This window comes from Chiloscyllium plagiosum, unplaced genomic scaffold, assembly GCF_037043375.1.
Source record: "Chiloscyllium plagiosum isolate Xiang-an unplaced genomic scaffold, Cpla_swu_hap1 HiC_scaffold_34, whole genome shotgun sequence".
Taxonomy (NCBI): Eukaryota; Metazoa; Chordata; class Chondrichthyes; order Orectolobiformes; family Hemiscylliidae; genus Chiloscyllium; species Chiloscyllium plagiosum.
Genome location: NW_028270172.1, coordinates 10,012,501 through 10,034,395, shown reverse-complemented (window position 1 = coordinate 10,034,395; position 21,895 = coordinate 10,012,501). Strand labels below are relative to the sequence as shown.

General features: G+C 37.3%; 2 protein-coding genes across 3 annotated transcripts in view; one reads left to right on the top strand and one right to left on the bottom strand.

Moving 5' to 3' along the window:
* Positions 1–13,095, top strand: part of aste1b (asteroid structure-specific endonuclease 1b) — a 57,089-nt gene extending 43,994 nt beyond the window's left edge. Inside the window, exons 4-6 of one of the 2 annotated variants that reach the window (XR_015752807.1) lie at positions 6,654–6,787; positions 9,123–9,383; positions 12,704–13,095. Coding sequence is in view for 1 of the 2 variants with exons in the window: in XM_087978481.1 (XP_087834607.1) it covers positions 6,654–6,762 (109 nt within the window). In the remaining variant the exon portion in view is untranslated. The remainder of the gene's footprint in view (positions 1–6,653; positions 6,788–9,122; positions 9,384–12,703) is intronic. The other variant, XM_087978481.1, reaches the window with a different exon arrangement.
* The window catches only part of atp2c1 (ATPase secretory pathway Ca2+ transporting 1), a 141,339-nt gene that overhangs the window by 25,126 nt on the left and 94,318 nt on the right, over positions 1–21,895 (bottom strand). Inside the window, exons 8-17 of the mRNA XM_043719600.2 lie at positions 17,353–17,508; positions 16,726–16,794; positions 14,544–14,619; positions 12,424–12,490; positions 10,800–10,924; positions 10,452–10,549; positions 9,509–9,604; positions 9,273–9,362; positions 4,881–4,985; positions 2,019–2,175 (exon numbers count right to left, since the gene is read on the bottom strand). Coding sequence (XP_043575535.1) covers positions 2,019–2,175; positions 4,881–4,985; positions 9,273–9,362; positions 9,509–9,604; positions 10,452–10,549; positions 10,800–10,924; positions 12,424–12,490; positions 14,544–14,619; positions 16,726–16,794; positions 17,353–17,508 — 1,039 coding nt within the window. The remainder of the gene's footprint in view (positions 1–2,018; positions 2,176–4,880; positions 4,986–9,272; positions 9,363–9,508; positions 9,605–10,451; positions 10,550–10,799; positions 10,925–12,423; positions 12,491–14,543; positions 14,620–16,725; positions 16,795–17,352; positions 17,509–21,895) is intronic.

Sequence of the window (21,895 nt, the reverse complement as noted above, 5' to 3'; positions counted from 1 at the left end):
CCCTCGCATTTATCTGAATTAAACTCCATCTGCCACTTCTCGGCCCATTGGCCGACCTGGTCAAGATCCTGTTGTAATCTGAGGTAAACCTCTTCACTACACCTCCAATTTTGGTGTCATCTGCAAACTTACAAACTGTACCTCTTATGCTCGCATCCAAATCATTTATGTAAATGACAAAAAGTAGAGGACCCAGCACCGATCCTTGTGGCACTCCACTGGTCACAGGCCTCCAGTCTGAAAAACAACCCTCCACCACCACCCTCTGTCTTGTACCTTTGAGCCAGTTCTGTATCCAAATGGCTAATTCTCCCTTTATTCCATGAGATCTACAGTCCTCACTTTCTCCTTCCATGAGATCTAACCTTGCTAACCAGTCTCCCATGGGGAGCCTTGTCAAACGCCTTACTGAAGTCCATATAGATTACATCTACCACTCTGCCCTCATCAATCCTCTTTGTTACTTCCTCAAAAAATTCAATCAAGTTTGTGAGACATGACTTCCCACTATCCCTAATCAGTCCTTGCCTTTCCAAACACATGTACATCCTGTGCCTCTTGGGAGACTAGGCAATGGTGAGGAAAGTACGTAGAGTTGGCATTGCTGGTGATACTTTGGCAATAATTGTATAAATCAAACTTGGATACAGAACCTAGGTGAAAAGAAAGGATCATGACTAGGAAAGGATTGGGGGAAAGAGTAGGCTTGGTGAGTAAGTGAATGGTAAAAAATGATGAAATAGGAAGCAACTGAACAGATGGTCCTAAATAGCAATAGAGTGCTTCGTGTTCATTTTTAGAGTTGAGGGTGAAAGAGGTACACGAAAAGGTATAGTTGGTAACACAGAAAAGCAACAAGACTAATGCATATTGTCTATGATGACCTGGGCCAGAAAACAATTTTGGCAAAGGACGAAGAATCAAGCTCTTATCTCAGTCAGAGAAACTGAAATGAATTATCAGTCCTTCTGGGAAACTGTGCTATAACATGAAACCATAAACTATTTTAGATGATGCCAGGTGAAACACACTCGTCTAAGAGCATAAGATTATTGCGAAAAAATTAGCATCTTAGTTCCAATTCATTCATCCAGCACGGAAGTTTACTATTGTATCTTGCTTTTCTCTACTCTGTATCTAAGATTAGCTGACTTTCTTTGACAAGCATTTCATTCCTGACTAATGGCAATTAGGACATCAAGGAGCAGATATGACCTTGTACACACATGAACATGAGCTTAAACACTTTAAATATGCATTACTAATATACAGTCTTGTTCCAGCCAAAATTCTTCATTCAAGCTGCGCTGATTAGAGAAATTGTGTCAGAAGGCAATGGCAGTACTGAAATTCTTTGGTATTAGTTTTCATTCAGGGTATGTGACTGGTCTCCGATCCACATAAGATTCTGTAAATCTGTTTTTTTTTAAAGATTAGAATCAGTCTGACCATTGTGGCACAGACAGCCTCACAGGAAGTTAACACCTGCAATATCTTATCTGGGCCGACATGACACCAATTGTTAAAGTGCACTTGAGAATGTAACTTTTAAAAAATGTTTTGCAATTTACATATGAAAGAACTGAAACCAACATAGTCATTCTAAAAGATGAGAGACTTAACAAACAATCCGGGTCTTTTTCAATATATAATTTCAGTTACATCACACTGTAAACTTTTGCTATAAATTCTGGGTCTTACAATCTTATTCTCCACAATCACCTGATGAAGGAACAGCGCTCTGAAAGCTAGTGCTTCTAAATAAAGCTGTTGGACTATAGCCGGGTGTTGTGCGATTTTTAACTTTATAGCCTTGGAGGACATTGATTACAAGAGATAAATCTTGAATTATCCCTTAAAAAAATAAATTGCTGAAATGTGAGAGTGTAATGCAGACTGAAAGAGGCCAGCACTTGGGCACCTACATACCTGTGCGCATACTTACAACCATTATTGCATTGCACACAAAAATGTTTATGCCACATAACTACCAGTCACCTGCTTTAAAAAAGCATTACCTCGAAGTCCAGCAGTGCCCATGTAAGTTTTCTCTTGGTGATACAACTCCTTTTGTTGCTGGGTGAGTGGAAGGGCTTGTGAGTGGCTGTTGTAATTTGAGCAAAACTGAATTACATGCTCATAAGCTCCTTTCATAAAATAAATCTCTTCTTTATCCTGAACGAGAGAAATTTATGAATGTACAACTATGATGACACTTTGCAATTAATTACAGTAATTTTATTAAGATACACTTTTTTTTGGTTATTACTTAATGGAAAGATAAAGCCTCCGTGACACGATGAGATAAGAAATTAAACTAACTACCAGATTATTTATGATTCAAGTGTTTGTTGAAGACTTAATGCAGGGGAGAAAGTGAGGTCTGCAGACGCTGGAGATCAAAGCTGAAACTTTATTGCTGGAACAGCACAGCAGGTCAGGCAGCATCTAGGGAACAGAAGATTCGACGTTTCGGGCACATGCCCTTCTTCAAGACTTAATGCAACCTTACTTCAAGAGGTAAACATTTACATTTTTTTTTAAAGTATTTCTATTCTTTGACATATGCTGGATTGATGGAATAATGTGCAATATTTTTGTTCATCTGTAAATGTTAAAAATAGAGAATATGTATGTCCCTTGCATCAGACTACTTGTCCTTTTTTCAAAAAAAATGGTGGCACGTTGCAAGTCATATCAGCATATCCCTTCTTGGGACAGGTCGGACTCACCAAAACTAAACCTGTATGATTTGGAAAATAATTTACATTTATCACCTTCCGCAGTTTCACAGAAATAGAGAAACCCCAGCCACTATGGGGCAAAGAACCACGAGCTGAATTCTACAATTGTTTTTCACAGCTGTCCTTATGGGCTATAGGTTAGGAAAATTTGACACACACTCTTCGCAATCACGCAAACAAATATTTGCTCTCCCTTCTGATGATGGTCTTTCCAACCTCCTATTTCACTATCAGCAAAACCTGCTTGGGTCCCACCCATTGATCTGCAGTTTGCCTGTAATTAACATCAGACCATCCACCCCTCCCCAATCACTGGCCCTGCATTGATCACAACTGTTACGGATCACTCCCAAATGTATTTTGTCAATAGTTTTCTCTGGCTGTTGTAGTGTAATGCATCCCTACCTCTGACTCAAATGGCCTGTCAGGGTTAAAGTCCTGCTCCAGAGGTGTGTAATAACATCTCTGAACAGATTGCTTGAAAATAATTTTCTTGATCAATAGCTAGTCAGCCTACCAATCTGACTGAATGCTAGCAGGGTATGAAAAATAGAAATTATAACTTATAACTAGGTCCTGCCATTAAATTCAAAGTCAAAACCTTCTGTTAATGGTTATTGAACCTGAATTCCTCTAAAATAATGTATAATTTTTGATGGGCACTGCAGTCAGTGTTTGACTATCAGAATTTTGAATGATTTCAGGTCAAATCTAAACTAAGTTTCACCGAACCCAAAAAGAATGCAAAATTGAAAGCACCAGAAATAAGGGGAAACAAAAACAATTCAGCTTCAGCCTTTACAAGCACTGAAACTACAGTACAAGGAAATAACTTACTTGTCTGTTCAAGCTTGTTTTATTGCTGAGCATTAGGAAAGAATTTTAAAATTATAATTAAGGGCCAGGTTTTAGACTGCAGTAAGCCAAATCAACACATATTACACATGTAGATAAATATTGTTACTGGAATAAACAGTGTTTTCAAAAAAGCCCCGCAGAGTTTTCACTGAGTATGGAATTACATTAAACCACCAAATAACTTGATTCACTACCCCAACACTTTCATTGGTAAGGGAGAAATAAACAAATGCATTCTAAATATAAATATACAAATACCGTATCAAATAGTAGATACATGATTTCAGCACAATCAGATCTTATCACATTCCAGTAACCCTTTGAAAATTCTTATCACACTGTTGCACCAACATACACCAAGCAACGCATCATTAAATTGAATGCATTAAAAATATCCTTGTCCAGCTATTTATTTTTTAAAGCTGTAAGAAGCATTTGTTTACATTACTTGGATGAGTAGAAGATAACGTTATGATGTTCAACAGTGGTAGTCTCACCATAGGGAGACAGAGAACCCACTCTAGACTTGAGGATATAATTTTAGTTAGCATCACAGTGCAGCAGTTCCACTGTACTATCAGAAGCTGTGGCTTTCAGATGAGATGCAAAATACCTCAATGTCACTAATCAAAGCAACAGCACAGTGTTTTTCTGACTTCCTGGTACATCTCCATCAACAAATATTACCAGTTAAACTAGTCATTCTCATTGTGTTTTTTTTTAAATCATTTATGGAATGTGGGTGGGTATTGCTGACTACAGGTCAACATGTACTGCCTATCCATAATTTTTCATGGGAAAATGATGGTGACCTGCCTGTCTATGGATGCTGTGTTACCTACATTACCACATAAGTATTTCAATGATTGTGTGGGACTTTCAGACAAAGGAGGCGGTGATGAATATTATACAAATTTAAGTTCTTTCTTTATATTTAATGGTCCATCTCTCTGCAACTCAGGTCCAAATACAATCAAACTTTGCAGAACAAAATTCCAGAAGTCTGTAAAAAGGACGGAGTATAACTAATGACTAGTTATTGTTAACAAGATTGTTTGAATTCTGGAGTGCACCAATTTGACTTTTTTTTATATAAGGGTGCAGGAGACATGGGAAAGAAATGCTAGACATAATTGTTGAAAGTATCTGAACTGCCTATAAGGTCCAAAACATTAAACAACTTACATTAAGATTGTCTTCAAAGTAGAAAGTCAAAATGATTGATTCTTTCGTACAAAAGGTTGATTAAGTGCTGTCTAGTAGTAAAATGTGTTTTACCTGCTGAGCTTTGTGAACACATTTGACAGCCATCCATTTCTGCTCTGAAGTAAATGGATGTTCAGCTCGTCTCACATAATCCTGTTTGAGACCTTCCAAACCCATCTAAGACAGAAAAGATCCAAGATATTCAATCAATTAAATATCTTTTTTCTAGGTACATAAACATAACTATTCAAGCACCCCTGAGGCATGATAAAGAAATTGGTGTGCGTTTTCAGTATTTCAATTTTTATTGAAGAGTTATCTCTTTGAAAAAGAGAAAGAAATAATCAGACAATGTACTGAAGCTAAAACATTCATGTGCAAAGTATAATTACAGTTTATTCTTATTAATCCAATTCACAATCAGTCACAGTTGAAAATTTGACAAAATAATCCATATTGCAATGCCCATTGCAGCACTTAGAAAATTGTGGTTCATTCATTTGTCCTGTATATATTCAGTTTACTTTCTATGGTAATGGAGACTGGCTAGCTCGCTCAGCTGGATTGCTAGTTTGTGATGCAGAGTTATGCCAGTGGTGTGGATTCAAATCCCACACCAGCTGAGGTAACCATGAGGGAATCTCTTTCTATGGTGAGTGGTTTATTCATAGAAAGATACAATATAATAGGACATTTAATCAACTGTGCCTGCACTACGCTTTGAGAGTAGATTGTCCTGTTCCACTGTTCTCCTAGTTTTATGAATATTTTCCTTTACAGTATTTACCCAATTCTCCTTTGAGCATTTCCATTGAATTTATTGATTATAGATGGGGACCATATCGGGCAAACTGGTCAATGGTCTCAGCATTTACCTGCTTTATTTACTTCACTTAAGCTATGGAAGCTCCTTGTGCCAAATTTTCCATTCTTCTCTCCTCCCTCTCAACTGTCACCACTTAGAACACTTCTATATGCTGTCTTTGTTTCTGCACGTCTTATTGTCACTTCATTTTGTTTTATCTAAACATCTTTACATACAGTCCATATTTTCTCCTTTTTGTTCCTTCCCTGCCTCATCACCACTCTGTTGTTTTCCTTTGAAAATCTTTTCAACTCTAAGTACTCCCAGTTGTGATAAATGCTTAATGTTAAATGTTCACCTGGTTTCTCTATCCAAAGGTGCTAACTACTCTGCTGAGCATTCTCTGCCTTTTCAATTTTTGTTACAAATGGCAAGGTGTCAAAGGGTAAACTGTAGAATTATAACCCACCAAAACACTCAAAAAAGAGGAAACATGTTAAGAAATTAAAAAGGAAAGCCTCTTCAATGAAATGCTTCAGTGGTTAAGTGAAACAAATAGTGCAGCACTAAGCCACCTAATGTAAAGCTGCTACCAACTCAAGCCTTTGTCTATATTGTTTTAGATCACAGATGATTGCCATTGGAGTGCCAATTAAATATTATGTTGCTTGGCAAAAAGGAAAAATAGTAATCACAGTTCTTAGTCCTGAATCTATACACTTGCACAGTCTAACCATATGTAGGCACAGAGTAGATATAGATTTGACTTTAATTATAACAGCCAATCCAAGTCTTGCTCATATGCTAACATTTCCATCCTAGGCCTGTTGCAGTCTTCTAGCAAAACCCAATGCAAGCTGAAGAACTGCATCTCTTTGGCACTTTATAACCTTCAGGACTCAATACTGGAGTTTAATAACTTCATAGCATGAACATTATTGTGATTATTTCACACCCAGCCACCACATCAATTTTTAGCCTCTTTCATTTCCAAAGAAGGTTCAATGGACTTGAAACATTAACTGTTTCTATTTTCACAGATGCTGCCAGACTTGGAGTTTCTTCAACACTTTGCTCCTGTTCAAATCAAACAGAAATAACAAGCATTTGGACAACACCGAAAGCTGCCACATGAGGAAATGTGTCTGAGTAGGGACTGCTACCTCCAGAAAAGGTATGGCAAGAGAAAAATGCTTTAATTTAGAAACATATAGCAGAGTCTTATTTCTCATTGCACCATATGTATCTTTCATGAGCTGGGGAAACTGTCCGAGACATTTATTGATGAATTTATTAATGGTGCATTAATCTTAAGAGAAGCGTCCATTTCATAACTTTACAAACTTCCCACGACTAAATGTACATCTCTAATGACTAATGTCAGTTGATAAGTGCTTGCAGAAATATTATAAATTTATATTCTGAAGACATATCATAAATTAACTACTGGCAATGAAGCCAAGAAATCCTGTGACTATGACTAATTTATGACAACAAACACCAGGGTGAACAACCATCTCAGATTTTACAGGATTATCTTATATATGAAACTTGTTGACTTCTGCTGGAATCTGTTTGACCTTTAGTTTGAGTGTCTCTGTGGGTACACAGTATATTTGTCTGCTCACACACATTCCCCGCCCTCACGGCTCCAATTGCACATCCCTGGGTCCTTCTACAGTTCTACCACCACTCTGTTCTTATATCTCTGCCCGTACTCCAAACCACCTCCTGATACCACAGGACTTCCAATTCTTCAAGTCAAATGCCAAAGTATTCCTTAGCTTATTGCCCATGAGTCATTCATCCTGATGAAAACGTGCATAAAATTGAATCAGACAATGAAATCAATGTTACTTTTAGTCTTGATTTAAGTAAATAAGCCTCATTGCAGGTCTTCCACAAACTCCCAGGCTAAACTCTACAATGAGAAAACTGTCCATGACAATTTGAAGTTCATCATTTCTGTTTGTAATATTGGTTAATTCACAGCATTGACCATTTTCCTGCTTCACAAATCTAATTAACACATACTGTATCCTTAAATACCTAATATCAAAGTTAACTAAAAACAGAAGACACTGGACATACTCAGCAGGTCTGGCAGCACGTGGGAAAACAAACTCAGTCAATGTTTTGAGTCAGATTTGATCCTTCAAAGAATCATACAGAATCAGCTTAAAAGTTCACATTTAGAACTAAAACTAACTTGTAATTATTTATTCAAAATGGACCCTTTCGCTTTATAGCAACCAGGTTAAGTACTATACTTTACTTGGCAATTTATTCACCTATTTATTTCATTAAAAACTGTATCTAGGATATGCATTCTCCATAGTAACATTCTGAAATATGACCATAATGAACAAAACAAAGTGACAAGATGATTACGCCACATTTGCAACATCAAAACAGAAGAAAGTTGGATTGACACCTCGCCTGTTTCCACATAAGACTATCATTGGTATTGAAATTATATTCATAAAACACTCCAATAAGTATTTGACTGTCAAACTAATAAACTTTAACTTTTTAAAATTGTCCATCGAAATGAAAATCAAATAAATCAATCCTTATAGATAACACTGGATATTGGATCAAAAAATGCCAGATGCAAAGTACAATATTAAACAAGATAATTCTGTAATAGCGTTTTTTACAATTTTGAACAACTCTTACTTTATAAATAGAACTGGAATTCGCAATCTGTTTTATCAGTTTCAGTAAGTTGGCTGCGTAATCACAGTGACATAAATTGGCATCCCTATTCATATTATAATTTCCATAATCTGAAAATTGCTTCTCCGGCACAGTGAATTAAAAACAATTTTGCCATATTTCACAGATGCATCACAATGGATAAAATTGGCTTCCAGTCTTTAACCGGAATTGTAGTCACTTTGCAACAATAACTTACTTACTATCACCTCAAGGCATTATTTGGCAACTCGATAGTGATTCACACAAGGAATGTGCGAATCCTAAGGGCTGATGGCCAGAAGCCTGTTCAAAAAGTTAGACTTTAAACAGCATTGTTAAGGATACAGAGGCAGAGGGGTTTGGGAAAGAATTCTAGAGATTAAGACATTGACAGTGAAAGGCTGTCATCGATATTGCATTAATTAAAACTGAAGATGCCCAAGGAGCCAGAATCAAAACAGCAGAGAGATATTGCAATATTGTAAGGCTGGAGGAGATATAGGCAAGTGTGAAAACAAGGATAAGAATTTTGAGATTGGGGAGTTGGGTTCAGAAAGGAGCAAATGTAAAAAGCACAGGGATAGTGGCTAAATGGGTCTTCTTCAGCAAAAATTGCTTGGTTGTCTTACTGATGCTTCATTTATTAACATCTAAATTAGACATTTAACATCTAAATTCGACTAAACCAATCCACACATATACAAAAACAAAACATTGCAGATGTGGGAAATCTGAAATAAAGAGAAAATGCTGGAAATGCTGAGCTGATCATTAACCTAAAATGTTCACTTTGTTCCTCTCTCCCACAGATGCTGCCAAATAGCTGAGTATTTCTAACTTCTACTTTTATTGCAAGTAATCCCTTGTTGAAGGGGGCAATTAAAGAATGCCAATTAATATCCTGCATAATGCGTGAACAAGTTCTGAACTATTGGGTCAGCAATTCCTCAAATATTCACCTTCATGGCAAGAGCGATCAAAGCTCCCTCTGTTGGCTGTCCCATCAGTGTATCATTTTGAATAACGGCATCATTACATACACAGCCAGCCTGTAAAATAAAAGTGCATGTGTAAGTATATTATAAATATCTTCACAATAAAAGAAATGGAAAATTAATTTCAAAGTTTTGCAAAATACAAATTATGCAATACATTTATTCAGAATTTTTAAACAGATGTATCAACAATTCTGTACCTCCACAATTTTAGTTATTGCCGATTTAGAGAACCCGTGAATCACTTCGCCATCCATCATAACCTCTCCATACCTATTATAGCCAACACCGGTAACCTACAAGAGAAATCAAATAGAAAAGCTGGATAAAACAAGTGCTTCATTTGATATGAGATTAAACAAAATTCACACATAATGCACATTTTCTCATGAGCATTATGTGCATGAATGCAAGTTTAGCTAAACCTCATAGCTACTTCAAGAAAACTGCAACCCAAGAACAATGAGAACCAAAACCTAGTAACTTAGCTTAAGTGCTTGCTTATAAGATCCCGTTATCTTATCATTAAAGATCCTGAAAGATTCTTAATCAGGACAGTTCAACTTAAAAAGATCACAGAAAGCATTTAATTTTTATTGCACATTAATGTTTAAATATTAAATTGAACAATCTCAAAAGCTGCATGAGATTTCCTCATGTAATTACGAATGAATACTCTAACAAAATAAGTACAGAATTAGAATGCTAATATTTAATTGATTTGGAGATGCCGGTGTTGGACTGGGGTGTACAAAGTTAAAAATCACACAACACCAGGTTAGAGTCCAACAGGATTAATTGGAAGCACACTAGCTTTCGGAGAACCGCTCCTTCATCAGGTGGTTGTGGATTTAGTTGGTTCTCTTATAACATCAAAGCCTATCCTAATCAAGTCTATTTACATTGGTTCATTTTAATAAGCTACAAGTCACAGTATAGCATATCTATCATAACATCTATTGGATGTTTCCCAATTCTGCACTTCCATGTTAAGTTCGCAAATCAAAACATATATGAATTTTGTATTATGCTGCCACAGGATTGGCTCATTGAGAAACAAAGGAACATTGTTGCAGGTACCTCATCATATTCTATGCACATCACCTAAGTATCAATTTCAAGATGCATTGAAATGTTTCTCACCTCAGCATGTTGTCCATCTGAAGTATAAATATGAGTCACTGTCATTTCATTCTTTGTTAGTGTTCCCGTTTTATCAGAGCATATTACATTGCAACAACCTAAGAATGCAAACTAGTTTAGGAGAGGGACAAGATAACATACATTCTGCAAATATAGTGTTTTACCAGTGATTGCATTTTAATAAACTATCATTTTAGTAAACTTATTCTACACTGGCCATACCAATGTTCAGATCAAACCAAATCTTTAATCACCCAACATTTATGCTAAAACAACTTTAGTCAGAAAGTTACAAACAAGAATTATGACAGTATCTCTTTTCTTATGTTCAAAGTAATTTCTTTTTACCAAGAGTTTCCACAATTGGGAGCTTCTTCACAATGGCTCTCTTCTTTACCATTCTCATCACACCAAGGGCCAACGTTACTGTCACTACAATGGGCAAACCCTCTGGAATAGCAGCAACAGCCAAACTAGAATAAATAGGCAAATAAAAACAGCTATAGACACCAACAAAGTTAATTATAAAAATATTCAATAAAGGTGAAACTGAAATAAAATTTGCATTCACAGCATTCTATGTTAAGATCTAATAATGAATTATTCAAATACCTTTCACCATGCTCTGCTTTACAAGGATTAGATTACTTTTAGATTAGATTACTTACAGTGTGGAAATAGGCCCTTCGGTCCAACAAGTCCACACCGACCCGCCGAAGCGCAACCCACCCATACCCCTACATCTACCCCTTACCTAACACTACTGGCAATTTAGCATGGCCAATTCACCTGACCTGCACATCTTTGGACTGTGGGAGGAAACCGGAGCACCCGGAGGAAACCCACGCAGACACGGGGAGAATGTGCAAACTCCACACAGTCAGTCGCCTGAGGCGGGAATTGAACCCGGGTCTCTGGCGCTGTGAGGCAGCAGTGCTAACCACTGTGCCACTGTGCCGCCCATGGCATTGAAAGGAACTGAAAAATAAAGGAGGGTAGTCTATTGCTGAATGAGCAGTTTTTGTTTTAGATAAATGTCTCCATCTGAGAATTTTCAATTCCTTTTATAATAATCTGACAAACAGCCAAGTCTAAGTTAGCTTCTGTTGAAAAAATTGGTAGGAGAGGAAATGAAATGAGGAAAGTAAAGTTTTGTTTTAGGGTTTGCTTTCCTGCTCATTTCCTTCTCCAATATGTTTCTCCTGAAAGTTGGAATTCAAAGCAGTATATAATTCCACTGTGTCGTGGAAACCAAAACAACACACTCCCAATAAGGTACTCTTTAAATGACACCCAATAGAATTATCATCAGCACTGGGGCAAAATATCCAAGGCTGAAGCAGTTTCCACCCAGCACCTTCAGCAGAGGTGAATTGAAGAATGATTAAAGACGTCAGCATTTTGTTCTTATCTCAAAAGCACACAGGTAAGAAGATAACTGTACTATGTCCATTGCAACTTTGCTGTTACTCAGCCAAACATATTTGTGCTGGCACTTTGCTAGAGCAAATAAAAATGACTTGGTTCAGTGGTATCACTCATGTCTGATTTAGAAGGTTATACACTCAAGATATTCTAAAGAATTTAGCACATAATTTAGGCAAATATAAGGTTTGGTTAACTTGCAATGAGTCATAAAATTGAGGCTGTCTGCATCTCAGGTAGTATTATGGTGAGTTCTCACTGAGTGTTAGTCAATATTTAACTCTCAACCAGTTTCAAAACAGATAATTTGAGTTTTATCTCATCACCGATTGAGGCATTTTGTGCTCAAATTACTATTTCTAAATTACAACACTACTTAATCGGATGTAAAGTAATTTGGAACATTCTAAAGGTGTGAAAATCAATGAAAGTTCAAGTTATTTATCTTATTATGATAACCTCACAGCACTGCACTTTTCTTATAGCCATGTGTTGTCTGCTTCAAATGTTTATCTGTTTTTGCTGCAAAAGACAACACTCAACTCACCTCACACCAATAGTGAACATGTCAAGAATATGTTTTCCCTGCAGCCAGCCAACTAGCATTATAACACCTACAAAAAGCAGAAAACATTGCATTTAGTCAGCCAAAATACTGATGTTAAAAATTGTAACTTCTGTAACTCACTAATATTACGGAAACAAACTTTTGTGCTTAAATGCTGATAAGTTTAAGTTAACCATTTAGCATGAATTTGCACAGGTTGACCATCGTTCAAATAATTTATTTACTAACACTAATCCATCAACAACTTGTATTTCTACAGTGGTCTTCACATGCTGGGAGAGGACTCAACAGTGGAAGACAAAATAGTAGATGCTGAAAAGGAAGGAAGGAAAATAGGAGGTGGCCAGGGAGAAAACTAAAAAACAAGGCCAAAGAGAAAGATTTCAAGTGTTTGAATACTCTGATGAATGTTCATTAACCTGAAATTTCAACTGTTTCTCCCTCCATAGAAACAGCCAGACCACAGTTTTTCCAGCACTTTCTGCATTCACTTCAGAATACTATTTTGTCCACAGTATTGTTCTTTTGTTATGGATGAGGATCTTAAGCTAGTCTTTTGAAATGCAGGTAAATCAGGTAACAATACAGAGAACCAGGCAGAACACCTACAGGACCAAAGTGTATCGACTGAGCGAATAACCAACATTGTAGAACCAGGGAGGTGAAGGTAGGGGAACAATATTAGGGGAGTGAGGGGAGGGAGGGTAGTGATTGCATGAACTGCCAAAAGAATTGTGAAGACATGGAGAATTTTAAGAAGAGGACAAAACTTTTGAAGCATCAAGGAAAGCTAGTGAAGCTTGAAGGGTGCAGAAGTTTGGCAGGGGGTTCTTGGAGGTATCAAAATTAATGAGGATGTGGTCTGGAAATAGATTTAAATATACTTGCTTTTTCCTTAATTATTACATATCTGATGCCATATCATTAAATGTTTTATATTTCAGAGAGATGCCAGTTTGGAAAATATTTTGAAAATCCACTGAGATATAATCTTGAAGTTACAATTTACCACAATTACATCAAAACCTCACACAGCATTCCAAGTGCATTGCTGTGTATCAGTAAATACTATGCCTTTCCAGATTAATATGTATGGTACAACCATAATACATCATGAATGTCCATGGAACACGATTCAACATTTCAATTACAACACTGACCATAATCCATAAATGACAGATATTAGACCAGTCCACTTGTACTGTAGTCATAAAATATATCTTAGTGGTTCTCATAACATATTTAAACTGTTTAAAAAATTGTAATTTTTAAAAACAAAAAAAAAACTGCCTTTTTCTTTCCAGTAAGCCATTCCAATTTGGAAAATAAAATGCTTCTCTGGAGTGCTTATAGGCTTGTAGTATAACAGTCTAAGGAGCTTATTAGGCTCTCAGTGCACACACAGTTTCCAAAGGCTGTTCAAACTACATTTATTAAAGACTCTGGAACCCAAAGACAAAACTGTGAGTAACATTAATGAACAAAATAGATCTTCAACAAATGGCATTTTAATTTGCAAGTTTTGAAATCAACACCTACATTTATAAGTAGAGAACTGCTGAATGTGAACAATACAATCAAGTCTTTTACGCAATAGGAAATACCAGACAAGCATATCACGAAGATGCTTCATTGCGTGTGGGCAGAGCAGGAGTTTCATAATTGTTAAAATCAGTATAGAGTCAAGCTGAGCTCTAAGAAATGGAACAAAAACAAAAAGAACTGCAGATACTGGAAATCATAAAAACTAAAAAAAAGAAACAAAATTGTTCTTGTTTCAAAGAAATTAAATATAATTATTAATTTAGCCATATGCTGCAACAGGTTTTTGCTTTGTAGTGTTCATTTGTTGACAAAAACCAAGGAAAGTATACTTATTTAAGGGGAATAATATTTTGTAATGTTTCCAAAATTCAAAACTTACTTTATAGTTTTTAACAAATCTAGTCAATCTGTTGTATTTTTCATGCATTTAAATTAACTATTTTTTAGTTAATTTAGTTTAGTGGTTAACACTTGAAAAATCCCAAGGTAGGACAAAATAGACCTTGACAGACCAATTCCAAACTGAACTTTAAATGTAAAATTTTCTTTCTTACCTATAATGCCAAAAGAGTACAGTGAAAGTTGTTTTCCTAACAGGTCCATGCTTTTCTGTAGTGGTGTTTTAGGAGCCTCAAGAAGCAAACACATCAGAAATATAAGTCAATACTTTGAAATGTAAATGCCCTGTTGAAGCCAATAATAACCATATTTTAAAATTGTTTCCTTCACCATCACCCTTTCAATCTCATATCCAACCACAGCAATCCGTAATGTGATAGCGCTGGGTAAAATGTCAAAAATCTTTCTTGTTGAATCTCTGCTACATGGGAGAGGTGCCAAGTGATGAAGAAGCACTTCTATATTGAAATGAAACAGAAGACCAGGTGAATAGTTGAGATTATCTGGCACTCTTCCAAGTAGCAACAATTCTGTTGTTTTTCAGCTGGATGTATTTAAGAGGCAGAAAATACTACCCTAGGATGTTTTCAAAACTTCCGATTGATAGGATTGCTGTGAGAGAGAGACAACCTCAAAATTAAGTAGGTTTGTTCACCCTATAGAAATTCCAGAACAGTGTAACATGGTGAACAACCACTTCATTAATAACTTTACAAAATATAGATCATTGCATAGCAACTAGAGAAGTTAGCCTCTCTGCCAGTCAATAAGATCAAGGCTGATCTGTGACTTAACTTCACATATCTGGCTTTAACCCATTATTATTAAAACATTTGATTAATGCAATTCTAACAAGTTCAGATTTCTTTTCCTTGTAGTTTAATCAATGAAACCCAGGTACAGCAAATTTTGTTTTATATGGAACATTGTGAACTGACACTCTGGACTTATGCCGTAAATAAAGAGTGATTTATATACCACCTGTATTATGTTTTTACATTGATTATGGGGACTCTTGATCAAACGGATACTCCTGGTTCCAAATGTGCCAATTAGTAAAAAGGTTGCTGTAGACTGTAAATTTGAGAGACATTCTTTCCAAAGCCATTAGATTCTTTCTAAAGTGTAAACCTGCTCCCAGTGCTCCTGGTGTGATCCAACTTTCTATATAAATTGATTTCCATTCTAAGTTAGTTTGCATGCATGTTAATCCAGGTGAATTTAGGGGTGGAAACTTCTACTTTGCGTCTTTCTTTTCAGTAATGTTTAATTTCGAGCTATCAAACAAGAATTTAAAATTTATTAATGAGATATTTGTTATTTCTTTCAGTCGTAACAACAGTCCTAACAATTCAATAGCCTATTGCCATATTAGAATAAGAACTAGGAGCAGGAGCAGACAATTTAGCCCCTTGGGCTTGCACCACCTTTTAATACAATTATAGCTGATCTTCTCACTTCTGGCTCAACTATACTTTCCTGCCCAGTTTCCATAACCCTTCAATTCATTACTAATTAAAAATCTGTCTGTCTAACTCGTCAAATTTACTCAATATCCCAGCATCCACCATGCTCTGGAGCAGTGAACTCCACAGATTCGTGACCCTTTGAGAGAAATACTTTCCCTCATCTCGGTTTTAAATCCGCTATCCCTTATCCTAAAACCATCTTGTTGTAGATTTGCCCACTGTAAGGAAGCATCCTTTCAATGCCTACTTTGTTAATGCCTTTTAACATCTTACACACCTCAATTAGATGTCTTCTCATTCTCTAAACTCCAGAGTATAGGCCTAAACTGCTCAATCTCTCTTCATTAAGACAAACCCCTCAACTCTGGAATTAAGCTAAAGTACCTCCTCAGAACTGCCTCCAATACAACTACATCCCTTATCAAGTAAGGGATCCAAGTTTTATGCAATATTGCAGGTGATTATTCACCTTCACAATGTTCAACATTAAGATTTAAGAACTTAGTTGGTGGTATAGAATTTACTGAGATGGCAGCTGCAAAAGTTTAGGCCAATATATATCAAGCAAACAAATCAACATGTAGATCAATTTCAGATATGATACTCTTGATTAAACAAGTTTGTTAAATTATGTCTAGTGTGTAGGAACTCATCAACCTTAATCTTATTAATGCAGACATTAGCCTTTGATGCCAGAAATATAAATTCTCAGTGAATAGTCTTGAAGGCATGTATATATGAAACTATCTTTCTCACTTATACCTTCACAAATTAGGTCCCCAGTTATCCTTAGAGAAAAACTTAGTATCTTAATTTCTAAACTTCAACTATGACAAATAATATAAAAATGACTAATTCAAAAGCTTACTTCCTCAGCTTGCATCATTTTGAAAACCTCTCCAAATTCAGAGTTTTCTCCAGTCCCTATAACAATACCCTGAAAAAAAAAACAAATATAAGAATTTGTAAGTAATTTGTATTAACATCATATGTAATGATGCATTTCAGATGTCAATCAGTCATGAGGACATGCAAGATTTCCCATTGAAATTATACTGTAAAGAAGCTCCACTGCAATGCTGCAGGGAATTCTTTCTTAAAAAGTTATTGAGAACAACCTGATTAGATTAGATTACATTACAGTGTGGAAACAGGCCCTTCGGCCCAACAAGTCCACACCGACCCGCCGAAGCGAAACCCACCCATACTCCTACATTTACCCCTTACCTAACACTACGGGCAATTTAGCATGGCCAATTCACCTGACCCTGCACATCTTTTGGACTGTGGGAGGAAACCGGAGCACCCGGAGGAAACCCACGCAGACACGGGGAGAACGTGCAAACTCCACACAGTCAGTCGCCTGAGGCGGGAATTGAACCCGGGTCTCAGGCGCAGTGAGGCAGCAGTGCTAACCACTGTGCCACCGTGCCGCCCGTGATCAAACCACATTTTCATGCTTAAGAGTACAATTGAGAGATTGGTTCAAAATTACCTTAGCTCTGCCACACCTAACCAATGTGCCCATGAAAGCAATATTATTTCTGGATGTGAGGTCACCATTTGTAGCTGATGGCTGTGGAATTGTTGATTTTGTACATGGGGAAGTCTCTCCTGTGAGGCTTGATTCATCAATGGAAGTGTCAACAACCTGAAGGAAAAAGGACATCAATTCATTAAAATATGAAGTTCTTACAAGTTCCCAGGAAATGTTCTTTGATATTCCACTTACAGGTCTTCACAGCAATGGCACAAAGTTTCATTGCACATAACATCACAGCTTAGCCTATACTGTCCTTACACAATGTTTTTCTGGGCAGACTTATAAAGGAGATCATCTCTACTCCCACCCCAAAACAAATATTATGCCCAAACATCCAAGTTTAATCTAACATACTGCTTAACTGGAAACAAGCCTTTCACCATTTTTGTTGTCAACTTTCCACCTTTCTGAACTTTTGCTTACATTCGAAACTTACAAATGCATAACAAAGACCAGATAATGATCTGGCAATTACCTTCTGATGTTGTTTTGTGTGTGTATATAATTAAGGCTAAAACAATATACAGAAGCAACACTCTGCACTGACCAGCAGCAATGCTCAGGTGTGACCTCTGAACACATTGATCGGAGCTTATCCACATACATTTGGATGTGCTGAACTGTAAATGTTTTTTAAAAATTCAAATCAGATTTAAAGCTAACACTGCAATAATCTTAAAGGCATGTATTTATGAAACTATCTTTCTCAGTTATCCCTTCACAAATTAGATCTCAAGTTATTCCTTTTTAAGCACTAGACCATTTTTTTGAAGCTTTTGAAAATAAAGCTACATTTTTTTGTAGTGGTTATTCATTAGTCTAGAAATCGAAAGGTAGTTTAATATAATGCTTCAGATTTTTTAACAGTATATTAATATGTAAAACATGTTGGTTAATTCCGCTGAGCAATTTTTCAGTCGAAGTCTAAATGTAATCTGCTTGAATGCTCATACCACTGAAGACAAACTATAATTGTACAAGAAATAGGTCACCCATGATTTTTTTCAAGAAAGCAGAAAATGAAAAAGAAATCCCTTATGAACACAGCAGAATGAAACCAGGCTGACAAATTATTAAAATACCTTCACCTAGAAATATTTACACAACCCAATCTTTTACAGTTATGACTCTAAAATGTGTGTCAATGTGGATTAAAAATTGACTAACAGAAAAGGCAGAGTATGCATACACGGGCCTGTGCCTGATTGGCAGGATGAGTGGAGTGCAGTCCAGCAGGAGTCAGTCTGGGGCCTCCAGGTTTTACAATTTATATCAATGACTTTGATGAGGGGAATGAAACTATGGCTGCTAAACCTGCATATGGCACCAAGATAGGTCAGAATTATATAACGAAGTTGTTGTAAGGAGTTTGCAAATTGATATAGGTATCACTTTTTTTTAAAACCTTGAGTTATCTCGAGAATGTGACTTAAAAATATTTCTGGGATTTACATACTAATTAATCAAAACCCGCAACCCATTCTAAAAGAAGAAAGACTTCAATCTAGGTTTGTTCAATATATCATTTCAGTTGCACGACTGTAATCTTTTGCTATAAATTCTGCGTCTTATGGTCCTGCTCCACAGCTACCTGAGGAAGGAACACTGCTCTGAAAGGTAGTGCTTCCAAATAAACCTGCTGGAATATAACCTGGTGTTGTGATTTTGTCCACCCCAGTCCAACACAACCCCCTCCACATTAGTGATACAGATACATTGAGTTAATGGGCAAAAGTCTGGCAGATGGAGTATAATGTAGGAAAATGCTAAATTATTCAGTTTTTCAGGAAGATTGGGAAAGTAAACTATTATTGAAATGGAATTCCAAGATGCAGAGGGATTTGTGTGCTCTAATGTTAGGACATCAAAGATTAATGTGCAGGTACAATGAGACCCTTTATCACAAGAGAAATTAAGTAAGGATGTCGTACTTTAGTACTTCAATAAAAGACCACATCTCTCAATGAGTTTCTCAAGGGGAGAAGGGCCAGCAGGAAATCATTGTACACATTGAAACCAACAACATAGGAAGGGAAAAGTTTGAAATTCTGAAGGGCGATTACAGAGAGTTAGGCAGGAATTTAAAGCCAAACAGAGAACACCAGGGAATTCCTAGAGGCATGGTACTCATCCACAGATTCAATCAATAAGCACATTGACCTGGACCCAATATACCGACCACTGCAACGGACAGCTGGAACTGACAACCGGAAGCGGCAGATTCAAACCACTACAAATGCCAGAGGAAAGATCACAGAAGCACTTCATAGGAGGCTCCCAAGCACTGAGGATGTCACCTAGACAGGGGACGAAATGTCTGCAACACAAATTCCCAGCTCGGCGAACAGAACCACAACAACGAGCACCTGAGCTACAAATCTTCTCCCAGACTTTAAATAGACAGGATAGATCGAGTGAATCCTTAGAAGAGTATAAAGGAAGTAATAGTATGCTTAAAAGGGAAATCAGGAGGGCAAAAAGGGGACATGAGATAACTTTGGCAAATAGAGTTAAGGAGAATCCAAAGGGTTTTTACAAATACATTAAGGACAAAAGGGTAACTAGAGAGAGAATAGGACCCCTCAAAAGATCAGCGAGGCAGCCTTTGTATGGAGTCGCAGGAGATGAGGGAGATACTAAACGAGTATTTTGCATCAGTATTTACTGTGGAAAAGGACATGGAAGATATAGAACGTAGGGAATTAGACGGTAACATCTTGAAAAATGTCCATATTACAGATAAGGAAATGCTTGAAATGGATAAAAGTGGATAAATCTCCAGGATCTGATCAGGTGTACCCTAGAACTCTGTGGGAAGCTTGAGAACTGATTGCTGGGCCTCTTACTCAAATATTTGTATCATTAATGGCCACAGGTGAGGTGCTGGAGGACTAGAGGTTGGCTAACGTGGTGCCACTGTTTGAAAAAGGTGGTAAGGACAAGCCAGGGAACTATAGACCAGTGAACTTGACGTCGGTAGTGGGCAAGTTGCTGGAAGGAATCTTGAGGGACAGGATGTACATGTATTTGGAAAGGCAAGGACTGATTAGGGATAGCCAACATGGCTTTGTAGCATGGGAAGTCATGTCTCAGAAACTTGATTGAGTTTTTTGAAGAAGTAACAAAGACAATTGATGAGGGCAGAGCGGTGGATGTGGTCTATATGGACTTCAGTAAGGCACTCATCAAGGTTCCCCATGGGAAACCGAATAGCAAGGTTAGATCTCATGGAATACAGGGAGAATTAGCCATTTGGATACAGAACTGGCTCAAAGGTAGAAGACAGTGGGTGGGGCTGGAGGGTTGTTTTTCAGACTGGAGGCCTGTGACCAGTGGAGTGCCACAAGGATCGGTGCAGGGTCCTCTACTATTTGTCATTTACATAAATGATTTGGATGAGAGCATAAGAGGTACAGTTAGTAAATTTGCAGATGATACCAAAATTGGAGGAGTAGTGGACAGTAAAGGTTAACTCAGATTACAACAGGACCTTGATCAGATGGGCCAATGGACTGAGAAGTGGCAGATGGAGTTTAATTCAGATAAATGCGAGGTGCTGTATTTTAGGAAAGCAAATCTTAGCAGGACTTATACACTTAATGGTAAGGTCCTGGGGAGTGTTGTTGAACAAAGAGACCTTTGAGTGCAGGTTCATAGTTCCTTGAAAGTGGAGTCGCAGGTGGATAGGATAGTGAAGGCAGCATTTGGTATGCTTTCCTTTATTGGTCAGAGTATTGATTACAGGAGTTGGGAGGTCATGTTGCGGTTGTACAGGATATTGATTCGGCCACAGTTGGAATAATGCGTGTAACTCTGGTCTCCTTCCTATCGGAAAGATGTTGTGAAACCTGAAAGGGTTCAGAAAGGATTTACAAGGATGTTGCCAGGGTTGGAGGATTTGAGCTGTAGGGTAGAGGCTGAACAGGCTGGGGCTGTTTTCCCTAAAGCGTCTGAGGCTGAGGGGTGACCTTATAGAGATTTACAAAATCATGAGGGGCATAGATAGGATAAATAGACAAAGCTTTTACCCTTGGGTGGGGAGTCCAGAACTAGAAGGCATAGGATTAGGGTGAGAGGGGAAAATATAACATGAGACCTAAGTGGCAACTTTTTCATGCAGAGGATGGTAAGTGTATGGAATGAGTTACCAGAGGAAGTGGTGAAGACTAGTACAGGTGCAACATTTAAAAGGCATTTGGATGGGTACATGTATAGGAAGAGTTGGGAGGGATATGGGCCCGATGGTGGCAGGTGGGACTAGATTGGGTTGGGATATCTGGTCGGCGTGAACGGTTTGGACCAAAGGGTCTGTTTCCATGCTGTCCATTTCTATGACTCAGTGCAGCTTTGCTCTCCTTATTAAGGACTGTAAACGTAAAATGCTTTGTAAAGTTAAAACACTTTGTAGACGTAAAATGCACTGGAAGCTGTTCAGATGCCGTTTACAAGATTGAAATCTGGAATTAGTGGGTTACCTTATGAGGACATGTTGGAC